General features: G+C 34.7%; 1 protein-coding gene across 5 annotated transcripts in view; it reads left to right on the forward strand.

Annotated features, from left to right (window-relative positions):
- Positions 1-15,485, forward strand: part of ABCA10 (ATP binding cassette subfamily A member 10) — an 81,795-nt gene that overhangs the window by 56,009 nt on the left and 10,301 nt on the right. For all 5 annotated transcript variants that reach the window (XM_037993244.2, XM_008011969.3, XM_008011970.3 and 2 more), the window contains 3 exons: positions 6,495-6,614; positions 7,431-7,517; positions 14,933-15,024. In XM_037993244.2, the coding sequence (XP_037849172.2) occupies positions 6,495-6,614; positions 7,431-7,517; positions 14,933-15,024 (299 nt within the window). The remainder of the gene's footprint in view (positions 1-6,494; positions 6,615-7,430; positions 7,518-14,932; positions 15,025-15,485) is intronic.

Consider the following 15,485-nt stretch of genomic DNA (forward strand, 5'->3'; position numbering starts at 1 on the left):
GTTACTTGCTATTATTTTATATTTCATATTTGATTTATTTCAACACTTCATTGAAAACAATATTTCTACTTGTTGACAATTCTAGTCTCAAAAGTTGTCTAGTGCTTATTGCCTTGTATGTTTGATAATTTTTTTTGTCAAGGAGAGGAGCTCATTCTTGGTTGACCTTAAAGCGTGGAACTCCCAAGACTCTATATTAGAGATGTTTCATCCCCAAAAGATTTTCAATTATTTTTGTGAGAAGTGCAGTATAGAATCCATCTAAGATTGTATAAGCCAACTTAGAGTTTCATGCTTCAATATGGGATTTACGAGGAGCTCCCATCAAGAGGGTTCATTTGAATCTCTTAAAGTTCTTTGCAGGGAATGACTTTAAAGAGAACCCAAATCATATCTTCCTACCCATGGGCTGATATGGGAACTTGTCCTCAGCCCAAGCAGATTTTGTGTTTACTTAATGGCCCAAGTTGGGTTTCAGGCTTTGTTTTTGTCCTTAAAGAATTTCCTCACTTTTTTTCCCCCCTGAAATTAGCAGTGTATTTAAGGGACAGTTGTTTCAATTTCCCAAAATTTAATTGTGCAGTATGGGTAAGACCCTTTAGGGTATCTGTTATACCATATCTCCACATACAGATGTCTACAACTAACTTTGAGACTGCAGTTTTATAAAGCAGTGAATGTAGAATACAGTTTGTAACAGATGGAAGAATAAATATAGAATGCAGAAGCAGAAACAGGAAGTGTTTAATTACTCCTTACAAGGCATTGTTGTTGCTATCATTGCTTGCCAGAAGGAATGGTTAATGAAGACTTTTTTTTTTTTTTTTTTTTTTGAATGAGTAAAACAATATAGATGAGGTAATTAGTGTAGTAAGATGACAAAAAGGAATGGAATAAAGATGAAAGAAGCAAGATGGTCAAAGATACATTCTTCACTTGCATTGTTAGATTTACAAAATCTAACTTAATTTTTTGTTTTTTTTTTGTTTGTTTTTTTGAGATGGAGTCTCACTCTGTTACCCAGGCTGGAGTGCAATGGGGCGATCTCGGTTCACTGCAACCTCCACCTCCCGGGTTCAAGTGTTTCTTCTACCTCAGCTTCCCAAGTAGCTGGGACTATAGGCATGTGCCACCACGCCCAGCTAATTTTTTTGTTTTTAGTAGAGATGGAGTTTCACCATCTTGGCCAAGCTGGTCTCGAACTCCTGACCTCAGGTGATCCATGCCTTGGCCTCCCAAAGAGTTAGAATTACAGGAGTGAGCCACCAGGCCCAGCCAGAAAATCTAACTTAATTTTTACACAATACTGAAGATATATTGCTATATATTTTGTTAGAGCAATACCTTAATAATTACAAATACTATGGCCTTTAAATCTTTGAGGAGATTCTGAAATATACACAATGTTTACAAAATAAGCTGATGAAACCCTGAACTTATTTCAGTTTATATTGTTTATTCCTTCAGAAATATGGAAGAAACACTGTTTATATGCCTTTTTGATACGTATCATATTTATATATCCACTTGTTCATACCGTTATCTCACTGCTCTGCAGTGCTACCTTTGTTTATCAATCAAGACTATTTCTGGCCTTTCTGGTTTCTTCCGTTAATCTGTTTTTCTATTTATACATCAATACCATGCTGTCTTTATTATGGTAGCTTTATTTGAGAGAGCAAACCTTCCCACCTTGTTCTTTTTGAAGTATCTCAGCTATTTTTGATTCTTTGCATTTTCATGCGCTTTTAGAATCTGCTTGTCAAATTCCACAAGTAGTGATATTAATTGGGATTGCGTTGACTCTATAAATTACTTTGAGGGAGAAATAATATCTTTACATAGTGAATCTTCCAGTTCACAAACATTTTCTGCTTCTCCATTTTAGGCTTTTAAAAACATCTGTTTTGTATATATAAATTCATGGTATCCAACACATTATATATTGACTTGATGTATGGACAGTTGACTGATACAATATCTCCTTAGGAAAGTATAGTGATTAAGAATTTGGCTTTAGCATCAGATAGCCCCAGGTTTTAATCCTTAATGGTCTGGCACTTAATAGCTATAAGAAATTGAACACATTATTTCAGTTCTTTTGAGGTTCAGTTATTTAAACATCAGAATATATGTATAATAACAGTAGTACTTTTAGTGTTTTAGGATTGAGATTTTAAAAGAGCATAAACTATTACAGTGCTGGTAAACTGCTCATTAAAATATTTGATAAATAGTAAATGTTCATGAGGAATTATTATCCTCTTCTGTATTAGTCTGTTTTCACACTGCTGATAAACATATACCTAAGAGCAGGCAATTTACAAAGAGGCTTAATGGAGAACTCACAGTTCTATGTGGCTGGGAAAGCCTCACAATCATGGCAGAAGGCAAGGAGGAGCAAGTCCATCTTACATGGATGGCAGTAGGCAAAGAGAGAGCTTGTGCAAGGCAACTCCTGTTTTGAAAACCATCAGATCTTGTTGGTCCCATCCACTATCATGAGAACAGCACAGGAAAGACCTGCCCTCATAACTCAGTCATCTCCCACTGGGTCCCTCCCATAACACATGGGAATTATGGGAGCTACAAAATGAGATTTGGGTGGGGACACAGAGTCAAACCATGTCATCTTCCTTTTCTTCCTCCAAGTTTATTCCTGTAACTACAGTAACTATTTAGCAAAATGTTTTGAATAAGCTGGGCTCTTAATATGCATATTTTTTGATTATTTGGTGAATAAAAACAGAAAAATAGAAATCCTCCTTATTCTTTGTCCTTCCCAATATTTATTCATTCATTCATATTGATTGTATCTTCCTGTGAGCTGGATACTTTGCTTGGGATATAACCATGAACAAAGCAAATTTTCTGCAATCAGAGTACTTACATTCAATGGAATATAAAAGAGAATGATTCCTGTTCAAATAAAAATATATTTGACCCCTGAACAATGTCGGAGTAAGAGGCACCAACCCCCTGCCCCATGCAATTGAAAATTCATGTGTAACTTTTGACTCTCTCAAACTTATACTCATAGCCTATTGTTGACTGAAATCTTACTGATAACATAGTTGCTTAACATGTATTTTGTATATTTATTATATACTGTATTCTCACTATAAAGTAAGCTAGAGAAAAGAAAATATTATTAAGAAAGTCATAAGAAATATATATTTACTATTCATTAAGTAGAGATGGATTATCATTCTTGGTCTTCATTCTTGTTGTCTTCATTTTAAGTAGGCCAAGGAGGAAGAGAAGGTAGAGCAGGAGTTGGACTTGCTGTCTTAGGGGTGTCAGTGAAGGAGGTGGAAGAGGTTGAAGGGGAGGTAGGAGAGACATACAGACACACTTGGTGTAACTTTACAGAAATATATTATAATTTCTGTCTTTTTGCTTTTTTATTTCTCCAAAAATATCTCCATATAGCTCCAATCCTTTTTCTACCACTTTAGTTTCAGTGCCTGTATCATAGAAGATTCCATGTCAGAAAATAAGTCAAAATGAGCCTTGAATAATCAGAATCCTTCGTTCAGATTGTCTAATTTTCAGATTGTCAGTTCTTTTTCTGGCACTGCTTCTTCTACATCTTCTTCCTCATCATCTGGCAATGGAAACCCTCCTTTCCATCAAATTGTCTTCTGTTAATTTCTCTGGTGTGGTATCTATTAGTTATTGAATTTCTCCAAGATCCAGATCTTGAAACCCTTCACTCCCTACCCTATTTGCCCTATTTACAATCTCTTTTTTATTTCCTTGATTAGTTCTATTGTAAATCCTGTGAAGTCGTGCACAACATCTGGACACAATTTTCTTCAGCAGCAATTTATTGTTTCAGGCTTGATGGCTTTCACAGCTCTTTCTATAACAATGGTGTCCTCAGTGGTGGAATCCTTCCAGACTTTCATGATGTTCTCTCTATTGGGGTTCTCTTCTATAGTTTTGACAATCCTTTCCTTACAGTACTGTGTGTAATGAGCCTTAAAAGTTCTTATGACCCCGATCTAGAGGTTGGATTAGAGATGCTGTATTTGGGAGCAAGCAGACCACTTTGTTACTGTCAGTGTTGAACTCATGTTGTTCTGGGTTACCAAGGGTGCTGACCAATAGCAAAATAACTTTAAAAGGCAGTTCCTTACTAGCAAGGTACTTGCTGACTTTTGGGACAAAGCATCGATGGAACCAATCCAGAAAAAGGGTTCTCATTGTCCAGACCTTCTTGTTGTATAACCAAAAGACTGACAGTTGGTGTTTATCTTTTCCCTTCCAGGCTTCAGTGTTAGCAACTTTATAGATAATGGCAGTACTGATCATCAACCCAACTGCATTTGCACAAATAGCCTATCCTTTTCTATCTTAAATCCTGGTGCTTGATTCTCTTTTCTAATAATCACTGTCCTTTGTGGCATTTTTCCCCCCGAGAATAGGGTACTTCCATCTGTATTAAAAACGCATTCAGGCAAATATACTTACTCTTCAATGATTTTATTAATAGCAACTGGGAGCTTGTCTGCTGCCTCTCGATTGACAGAAGCTGCTTTCTCTGTTATCTTGACATTTTTAAAGTTAAACCTCTTTCTAAAATTATCAAAGCATCCTTTGAGGGCATTACATTCTCCAGCTTTAAATCTTTAACCTTTACTTTAAGTTGTCATATAATGACTTCACTTTTTCTCACATTGTATTAAAGCCTATAGGTATAAAAGTTGGATCATCAATAGGAGATAAAAAGGTATTTCAAAAAAAGTGCAAGGTTTTTGGGCCTGCTTGTGTGGCTACAGTGGCAGATGCATAAACATCCTTTTCTTATTTTTACAACTGGATTTATTTATTTTGAAATGGCAGGCAGCTGCAACTGCAGACCCCAATCTACGGTACATATCAAACAATTCACCTTTTTTCTTGTAATGTCATGACTTTTTCTCTGCTTCTTGGGAGAACTTCCAGAATCACTAGTGGCAATTCTTATAGGTCCTATGATTTTTTTTTTTTTTTTTTTTTTTTTTTTGAGATGGAGTCTTGCTTTGTCACCGAGGCTGCAGTGCAGTGGCGCGATCTCCACTCACTGCAAGCTCCGCTTCCCGGGTTCACACCATTCTCCTGCCTCAGCCTCCTGTGTAGCTGGGACTACAGGCACCCACCACCACGCCCGGCTCATTTTTTTAAAATGTATTTTTAGTAGAGACGAGGTTTCACCGTGTTAGCCAGGATGGTCTCGATCTCCTGACCTCGTGATCCGCCTGTCTCGGCCTCCCAAAGTGCTGGGATTACAGGCTTGAGCCACCGCGCCCGGCCTGGTCCTATGATATTATTCAAAGTTTATGGTATTGCACTAAACACAGTGAAAGATCTGCAAGAACCAGGAAAGGCCACTTTTTACTGTGATATGCCATTTGCTTGAGAGTAAGGAGATGATTAGACTCCCACAGCATTTTAAGGGAATATTCACAACACTTGAGCTCATCACAGTAGCAACAGGAGGTGACTACAAAATTATTACAGTAGTACAGCGTGTTCTACAGTTAATTTTATGCAGTCACAATTTAATTCTGCATCTTTATGTTCATGTTTTTCTTGATTGCTAATGGCAAATGTGTGGTATGTAAGAGTTTCTCTGTGTGTTTTGCTACAGTTTAACTTTTAATAATAGATTCGTTTATAGGTTGCATTAGTAAATGACAAAATAGACTAATATCTACATATATTTTATGCATTCATGATATACTTAACTTTTCTTTAATTTTTTTCAATATGTCTAGACCATGTGGTTCATCTGTGAGGTTTTCAAATTGTCACAAATCTGCTCCCAAATTTCTAACATATTTATTGAAAAAAATCCACGTATAATAAACTAATGTTGTTCAAAGCCAACTGTATATACTCTTCGGAATGTCGTGTGAATTTTGAATGGCAGAAGAACTGGAGCCAGGGAGCCATTTTAGGAAACTATGAACAGTCTGAGTGGGGATATGGGCTACCCTCTGAAGTGACATCCATATAATTTACCTCTGAGAATGTTCTAAACTGTTCAATATTCCTACCTCGGATATCAAGACTGATAATTCCTACATTTCTCTGACTGCTTAGATATGACGGTAAACACCAACCTCAAAGTTTATTTTGCCTTTTAAGTTCCCAAGTCATATCATCAGTTAATTCTTCACTGTATCCTTATACTGAAAACATATTAAAATTTATTATAATAGACACAATAAATAATGTTATATCACCTTCTTTTATTGTTGTTGTTTATCCCTACTGGGTAGTGCAAAATCTTTACGACATTTATGTCAGAACTTATTGTAATCCTATGTTTTAGTTGCAGTGAAAGTTTGATACTTCCTAAAGAAGATATCCTAAGAATATTTCTATCTGTGAGGTGAAAGTTGAAAATGGCAGTATCTCCCAGGAAAACAGGTTATTCATAGGAAATATCTTAAGATATCTAATATAACTGAGAAAATTATAATACCTCTGGATTTTTTTTCTAGATCTTACTATGTGTATCCACAATTCTGGTATCAACTCAATATGAAACACCCAACTTAATTTTGTGCATGATTTTCATACCTTCCTTCACTTTGCTGGGATATATCATGTTATTGATCCAGGTAAGCAGTGATACCTACTGTGTCTCTGGTCTTGACCTTGTAGCCCATTAATAAAATCCTTACCCATTGTTGGAACAGGTGCATTTATAAAATTTTGAAGTTATTCAATGCTGATAAATTCTAAAAATAAGATTTTAAAGCTGTATAAAATTGAAAGCTGTCCAATTTGCTGAGATCACTACTCATACTAGCAGGAAGAGGGTCAATCCATGCAGAAATGCAGCAGGAAGCCCAACCATGGTTTATGAATTCCAGAGGAGATACTAAGACAAGACTAAAACTTTTTCCATTGCTATAAAACATGCTCTCTTGTGGTGAATCAATCTTGCCAGGGGATAGAAGTTTTTCATTTCAATATTGATCAATGTCTAAAATATTGTTGGACTTATTGATTGCATACTGCTTAGCATCAATAAATTGCTTTTGGAGTGTATGACTTGCAAGTGAAGGAAAGAAAACATGATTCTATTAACCACTTCTGATGGAAACTAAAGACCACTGAGAATTTTGGGGAACTGTGGACAAATCTTGCCTAATTCATAGTTCTGTACTTTGTCACTCCCACTAAAAAGAAAGTTGGAAATCCCTGTTACATACAATTGGAAAATAAACAGTGTTGGAAGTCATAACTAAAGAAAGATGTCAGGTCATCAATAGACTTTAGCATCAGAAAACAACTCTTCTTATCTCAATTCATGGAATACCTACTGTTGTCCCATAGAACGTCAAGTACAATTACAACGTGGTTGTATTTAATGTGTAAGTTTTATATTTATAGAGAAACTTGCATTTAACTCTTGGTGTGTTTTTTTTCAGTTCTCCTTGATGTATATGAGAAACTTGGACAGTCTGGACAGTAGAATAAATGAAGTCAATAAAACCATTCTTTTAACAACCTTAATAGTAAGAAACATTTTCTGCCTAAATATATATATGTTGCATAAGATTCATAGCCTGTGAAATCTTATTCAAGGTATGCCAAATTTAAATATCTTAAAATACCCACTCTTCCTATATTTTCCATTCCAATATAATGGCAGTAAAAACTAAAGATATTTTTAAAATAGAGTCACAGATAATATAATACATACTAGAACATTTAAAGGCTTGGTTGCTATTATTGTGATAGACGTTGTTGATATGCATCCAAAGACAATTTGATGCAGTATGTAAGAAATGCAGCATACGGTGTATGGCTCAAAATCAAGTAAATATGTATTAACAACTAATTTGAATAACGAGGAGGAAAGGAGAGAAATTAAATGAAATTTTATAGTGGGGAAAGATAATGAAACAAAATATAAATGTTATTTCTGTCTATTATGATAAATGAGACAGAAGGAGGAAACATATTCTTGTTTGCACACCTCTTGTTTCCTCTTTAATAGCAGAACAGCAGTTTATCAAGGAAGAAACCTCTAAATTTGTTTTGATTCATAAACTTTTATACATTTTTATCTGGGTCTTTGTATAATGAATGTATATCTTTCCTGTTTTGTAAATACCTGCAGAGATGTCCCATATATAGTCATTTTAATTGACCATTGAATTCTAAAGGCATACAATTGTCCAACTGGGGAATATGTTCATTTAAGTATGCAACTCCGACACAGCAAACAAACCCTGGAACCTTCAAGACTTAATACGGATTTTTCAAATAAATTCTATTGTATATTTGGCTGCCCACCTCCATTTGGTGGCTATGCTTTTTGAAACCCCTCAATCTTCAGGGTTGCCTCTGCAGTGGAAGAAAATGTTAGAACGTTAGACAAGATGGGACTCCAAAAATCTCATGGAAAAATGGAACTAAAAGTTGAAAATAAAAAAATATAAATTTTGGCCAGGCGCGGTGGCTCACGCCTGTAATCCCAGCAATTTGGGAAGCTGAGAAGGGTGGATCACCTGAGGCCAGGAGTTCAAGACCAGCCTGGGCAACATGGTGAAACCCCATCTCTACTAAAAATACAAAAATTAGCTGGGTGTGGTGGCACGTGCCTGTAATTCCAGCTACTCGGGAGGCTGAGGCAGGAGAATCGCTTGAGCCCAGGAGGTGGAGGTTGCAGTGAGCTGAGATTGTGCCATTGCACTCCAGCCTGGGCAAGAGAGAAAGACTCCGTCTCAAATACAGACATATATACACACACACATACATATATACACATACATATATATACATACATATATATAAATACATACATATATATGTATATATGTAATTTTTTCAACATAAACTCCATCAAAGTCAGGACACTTTTGTAAGCAATGATACCAATCATTTAGTCCATTCCTACAAAATTGAGGATCCTAGGAATTTAACCTTGTCATTGAAGTATTTTTTACATTACTAACTGAACAAAAATGGGTGCCATTTACATATATTTTAAAATTAGGAAACAAAAATAATTCAGAAGGAGCCGAATCAGAACTGTAGGTGGATACCCCTCAATAATTTCCCAAAGGAACTCTCACAGAATTGCCCTTGTTTGATGAGAAATGAGCAGGAACGTTGCCATGATGGAGAAGGACCTTCTAGTAAAGATTTCCTGGATATTTGTCTAACTTTCTCAAAACACTCTCATAATAAGCAGATGTTATCATTCTTTGTCCCTCCAGAAAATCAACAAACAAAATGCCCTAAGCATCCAAAAAACTGTTGCCATGACCTTTGCTCTTGACTAATTCACTTTTGCTTTAACTGGACTCACTTCCACCTTTTGGTAGCCATTGTTTTGATTGTGATTTGTCTTCAGAATCATAATGGTAAAGCCATGTTTTATTTCCTGTAAACAATTATTTTAAAAAAAATGCTTCAGAATATCGATCCCATGTGTTTAAAATCTCCATTGAATGCTCTGCTCTTGTCTGCTGCTAACCTGGGCACAACAGTTTAGGCCCACACTGAGTAGAAAGTTTGATTAACTTTAATTTTTCAGTCAGAATTATGTGAGTTGAATCAGTTGAGATGTCTATGATGTTGACTATTGTTTCTGCTGTTAATTGTCAGTCCTTTTCAATTAGGAGATGAACGAGATAAATTTTTTCCTCTCAAATTGATGTAGATGGTCTGCTGCTATAGGGCTTATTTTCAATATTGTCTTGTTCTTTCTTAAAACCTCTTAACCATTTGTAAGTTGCGAATTTCTTTGGGCCATTGCCCTCATAAACTTCTTTACATCATCGATGATTTGACCATTCTTCCTTCCAAGCTTCTCCATACATTTGATGTTTGTTCTTGCTTCAGTTTTAGCAGAATTCATGTTCTGATAAGGGCTCTTTTCAAATGAATGTACCCTTCTTAGTACCTCAAACCAGATCCTGTTCAAACATGTTATAAGAAGTTAGGATAAGTTTATTTTGTTGCCCCCCAAGTTTGAAATCCACACATAGATTTTTCATCATATGCATTTTTCATGATATTTTTGAAGTCCCCTCGTTTTAAGGGCCAGGCCTAGAAGCGGCTTTCGTCACATCCCACCACATTTTACTTCATGGCTACTTACCTATTTGCTTTTAGTCAGTGACCTGTGGTGGAAAAAAACAACTGCAGTTATTTTTTACATATAAGTTTTTCCAGCTTTTCAAATTGTAGTAAAAAAAGTAACATAAAATTTACCATCCTTATGATTTTTAAACGTATAGTTCAGTTTTTTAAGCATATTCACATTGTTGTGAAAATAATCTCCAGAATTTTTAATCTTGTAAATCTGAAACTCTATAGCCATTAAACAATTTCCCTTTTCCCCTTTGCCCAAACCAGTAATCACCATTCTACTTTCTGTTTCTATGAATTTTACTACTTTATATATCTTATATACATGAAATCATAAAGTATCTGTCTTTTTTGTGACTAGCTTATTTCACTCTGCATAACGTTCTCAAGGTTTATCCATGTTGAGATGTATGACAAGATTTCACTCCTTTTTAAGGTTGAATAATATTGAATTGTATATATATACCATAATTTTAAAAATCTATTCATTCTGTCAATGAACATTTTTATTGCTTCTACCTCTTGGCTATTGTGAAAAGCCAAGCTATGAACGTGGGTGTGTAAATCTCTCTTCAAGATGCTACTTTCAATTCTTTTGGATATATACCCAGAAGTAGGAGTGCTGAATTATATGATAGTTCTAGTTGTATTTTTTGAGGAATCTCCGTACTGTTTTCCATAGCAATTGCCCCATTTTGCAGCCTCACCAACAGTGTACGAGATTTCCAATTTCTCCACATCCTTGCCAACACGTATTTTTTTATATAGTAGCCATCCTAATGGATGTGAGGTGGTATACCATTGTGGTTTTCATATGCATTTCATTGACCTTTAAAGTTGCCCATTTATATATCTTCTTTGGAGAAATATTTATTCAAGTTATTTGCTTTTTAAAAATTTTTTTAAAAACTTTTTTGTTTTTTGGAGTCTTGCTCTGTCACCAGGCTGGAGTGCAGTGGCATGATCTTGTGTCTCTGCAACATCCATCTCCTGGGTTCAAGTGATTCTCCTGCCTCAGCCTCCCGAGTTGCTGGGACTATGGGTGCACACCACCACACCCAGCTAATTGTTTTGTTTTTAGTAGACAGGGATTTCACCATGTTGGCCAGGATGGTCTCAATCTCCTGACCTCGTGATTCACCCGCCTCAGCCTCCCAAAGTGCTGGGATTGCAGGCATGAGCCACTGTGCCCGGCCATTATTTGCCCATTTTTAAATTGGGTTATTTGAATTTTTGGTTGTTGTTGAGTTGTAGGAGTTTTAAAAATTATTCTGAATATTAACTCCTTATCAGATATATGATTTGAAAATGTTTTCTTGTATTCTGTAGGTTATCTTTTCACCGTGTCAGTTGTGTCCTTTGATGCACAGAAGATTTTAGTTTGATGCAAACACATTTGCCTATTTTTAGTTTTGTCGTTTGTGTTTTTAGTGTCGTATTGAATAAATCGCTGTCTAGTCAAATTTTATGGAGTTTTTTTCTGCAAGTTTGATTTGTATATAATATAAGGCCCCCACTTCATTCTTTTACATATTGGCATTAGTTTTCTTAGCACTATTTGTTGAAGAGATTGTCTTTTTCCTATTGAGTGGTTTTGGCACCCTTGTTGAAGATTATTTGAGCATATATGGGAGGGTTTTTTTCTGGGCTCTCTATTCTATTCTATTGGTCTATTTTAAAATAAAAGTTGTATAGCTGATTTATTTCTTTATTTTCTTGTCTCCCTTTTCAATGTAATGATGGCTGCATTAAGTCAATTTGGAACAACTTGGGGGTGATTTTATTTTGAAAAATTATTTTACTGGATATACAATTTTTGGATAAATTTTTTTCTTTCAGCTCTTTGAATACATCATTACACTTTCTCCTGGCCTCCATTGTTTCTGAAGAGAATAAATTGTATTGTTACTTCTCTTTGAGTGATGAGTCCTCTCCCTCTTCCTGTTTTCTCTGCCTTTGATTTTCAGCAATCTGACTGTTTTACCTAGATATGGAACTTGTTGTAATTATCCTACCTATGATGTGTTAAGCTCCTTGAACGTATATATAAAATTTTTTTTTTTTTTTTGAAGCAGAGTCTCGCTCTGTCCCCCAGGCTGGAGTGCAGTGGCCCCATCTCGGCTCACTGCAAGCTCCGCCTCCCGGGTTCATGCCATTCTCCTGCCTCAGCCTCCTGACTAGCTGGGACTACAGGGGCCCGCCACAGCGCCTGGCTAATTTTTTGTATTTTTAGTAGAGACGGGGTTTCACCGTGGTCTCGATCTCCTGACCTTGTGATCCGCCCGCCTCGGCCCCCCAAAGTGCTGGGATTACAGGCGTGAGCCACCGTGCCCGGCTTATATAAATATTTTTTAAAATAAATTTTGGAAGCTTTGGGGCCATCATTTCTTAAAAACGTTTTTCTGTTCTTTCTCTCTCCCCTATATTTTTGGAACTCCTATTACATATATTTGGTATGCTTGATAATCTTTGAGGCTCTGTTTATTTATAGTTCATCATTTTTCTGTCTGTTCTTCAGATCAATTATATGATAGAAAGTCTGTATTTGAGTTATATTTTACTTTAATTTTTGAAATATAACTTTAGTTCAGTGAATGTACAGTAGCTTTTGTACATCTTTGATAACACTCAAAAACACTTTCTATTAACTGATCTTTTTTTTCTGAATGTGGGTTACCCTTTTCTGTTTCATAATTTTTGCTGTTTCTTAAAGTTCTTAAATGTTTAATCCTCTGGATATATTTTATCTTTTGTTTTTAGATATGGACTAATCTTCATTTTTTAAGTTTTTCCAAAAAAGGGCATTTAGTTATCTCAATGCCATTTATGAATATTCCATTTTATGTTTCCTAACATGAAATGACATCTTTATCAGCATTACATTTGCTTGTATTTATGGACTGATTGTGTTGATATTCTCCCCATTGATCCATTTGTTTACATCAGTGTCAGGAATACATTGTTTTAATTATAGTAGGTTTATATATTTTGCTCAATTCAAAATGATACGTATGTCCTATCATCAATAGGATTAATTTTTCAAAACTTTTCTATTTTCCTACTCAATTTTATTGATGAAAATTAGAATGCAGTCAAGTGCCAGAAACTGGTATGTAGACTTTTATGGACGTTATTGTTAATGTTTATTTTGCTAGAACAGTATTTGTGAGTTGAAAATATTTATGTTTAAAGGTTTATCTGCATTTAAGGTTTATTTTATATACTTTAATATTTTGTTTGATATTCTTACTCTATTTCTGTTTTGTGTATATTCAGTTACATTTATTTATGTATTTATTTGTTTGCCATAAAATTTTTTTTTCCCAGTGCACATTCTAGGTAGGTTTCTATACAAAAATATAAAATTTTTGTACAATTATCTTGTATCAGTTTACCTTACTGAATTTTCTTATTTCCAATTTTTTTTCAGATGCTTATCTTGCCTTTTCTTGTGAAACAACCATGTTATCATGAAATAATTATCTTTTTATTTTGAAAATATATACTGCATTATATATTCTTGCTTTATGACATTGGCTTGAATCTCTAAAAATCATCCACTAATACTGTTGCAAGAAGACATCCTTACATTGTTTCTGATTTTACTGAGAATTTTCTTAGTGCTTAACCATTAGCATTGTAGTAACTTTTAAAAATATAAACTATTTATCTCACTAAATCCCTCAATTCCTGGATTACTGAGAGCTTTTGTCTTTTGTTTGTTTCTAGTATTTATGAAGAATGAATCTAGAATCTTCTCAAAGCCTATGAGCCTCTGTTAAGAATGATCAATTTATTTTAAATAAAACCATTAAAAATTAATAAATTTTATTTTATATTCTGTAATGTTTAAGAAATCCGCCTCCCTAAGGTCAAGAAGATATTATTTTATATTATTTTCTAAAATATTTGTATTTCCCTTTCACATTTGTATCTTCAATCATCTAAAATTCTTTTTTTTTTTTTCCTGTGGGCTTGTTTTATTTCTATCTTTAAGGATGTCCAGTTGTCCCAGCAGTTGAGACAACTGTTTATTGAAAAATCTGTACCTTTCCCATTGATAGAGCTACTTCTGTTCATATATCAGATACCTATATATGTAGAGTCTGTTTCTGGGATAACTATTCCATTTTGTTTGCTTTTGTCAAGTTCATAGGTACACTACCAGTCTGGTACCACGTTAAACCACGTTCTAGGCTTGAGGTTTTGTTTCGACCATCCAGTGATGTGAATTTGGGCTCCAAGTCTGTGTAAAAGCTGGCTTGTATTTCCACCTTCACTTTCTCTTTTCATGATGGGCACTCAAGGCAATGATGTTAGCAATATCCTGAGGGTTCTTTTCACCCCTCACTAAAAGTATAACCCTTTGAGGTCCATCCTTTATTAGAGAAAGAGTGACCTATCTACTCCTTGCTTGAGGAAAACTCTGTGCTTCAACAGTTTCTTCTGTCTTCTGCTCCTGGACATGGCATGAAAATGGAAGTTTGAGTATTTCAAGGATAAAGAATAACTCTAGGACAAGATAGCTTTGGGGCTAACCCTATCTCCTGTATTCACTTAGATTTGGCTTAAAAAGTCCATATTATTTTATTAGCTCTTCTATACTTTTTTAAAGTTTAAAAAAAATTAATGTGGAATTTTTAATTCCTTCTCAGTGGGAGGGTGAGTTTGAATAAACCTTTCTTCCACATGAGAAGTATTTTACAAGTTTTTTGTCAAATTTGTAAGAAAATGATTGAATCTTCTGTGACAAAAAATGGACAAATATTGACCATTGAGTATGAGTGCCATCGTGATGCTAATTCTAATTATTTTTCTTTTCTTTTAGCCATACCTTCAGAGTCTTCTTTTCCTTTTTGTCATAAGATGTCTGGAAATGAAGTATGGAACTGAAATAATGAATAAAGACCCAGTTTTCAGGTTGGGAAAATATTAATTGAAACCTGAATGTAATTTAAATGTTTAGTCTTTTTAAATTTATAATTTCATTTATTTGTTTATTTATTTGTTTTTATTTTTGAAAATAGAGACAGGGTTTCAGGTTGGGAGAATACTAATTGAGATCTGAATGTAATTTAAATATTTAATCTTTTTAAATTTATAATTTTATTTGTTTTTATTTTTGAAAGTAGAAACAGGATCTTGCTATATTGCTCAGATTGGTCTCAAATCCCTGGCCTCAAATAATCTTCCTGTCGTGATCTTAAATATTTAGTCTTTATTGCAGTACATTTAACATCAGTTTATTGAAATGGATTTAGTACCCAACACTTGGCTAAGCACGTTGTACAGTGCTATTTTCAGAAAAAGGAAACAATTAGATTGGATGCAGGGATATTTAGTTTTTAAGTCATAGATTCTGATTTTAGGCAAGATGAGTT

The sequence above is a fragment of the Chlorocebus sabaeus genome, chromosome 16 (assembly GCF_047675955.1).
Source record: "Chlorocebus sabaeus isolate Y175 chromosome 16, mChlSab1.0.hap1, whole genome shotgun sequence".
Classification (NCBI taxonomy): domain Eukaryota; kingdom Metazoa; phylum Chordata; class Mammalia; order Primates; family Cercopithecidae; genus Chlorocebus; species Chlorocebus sabaeus.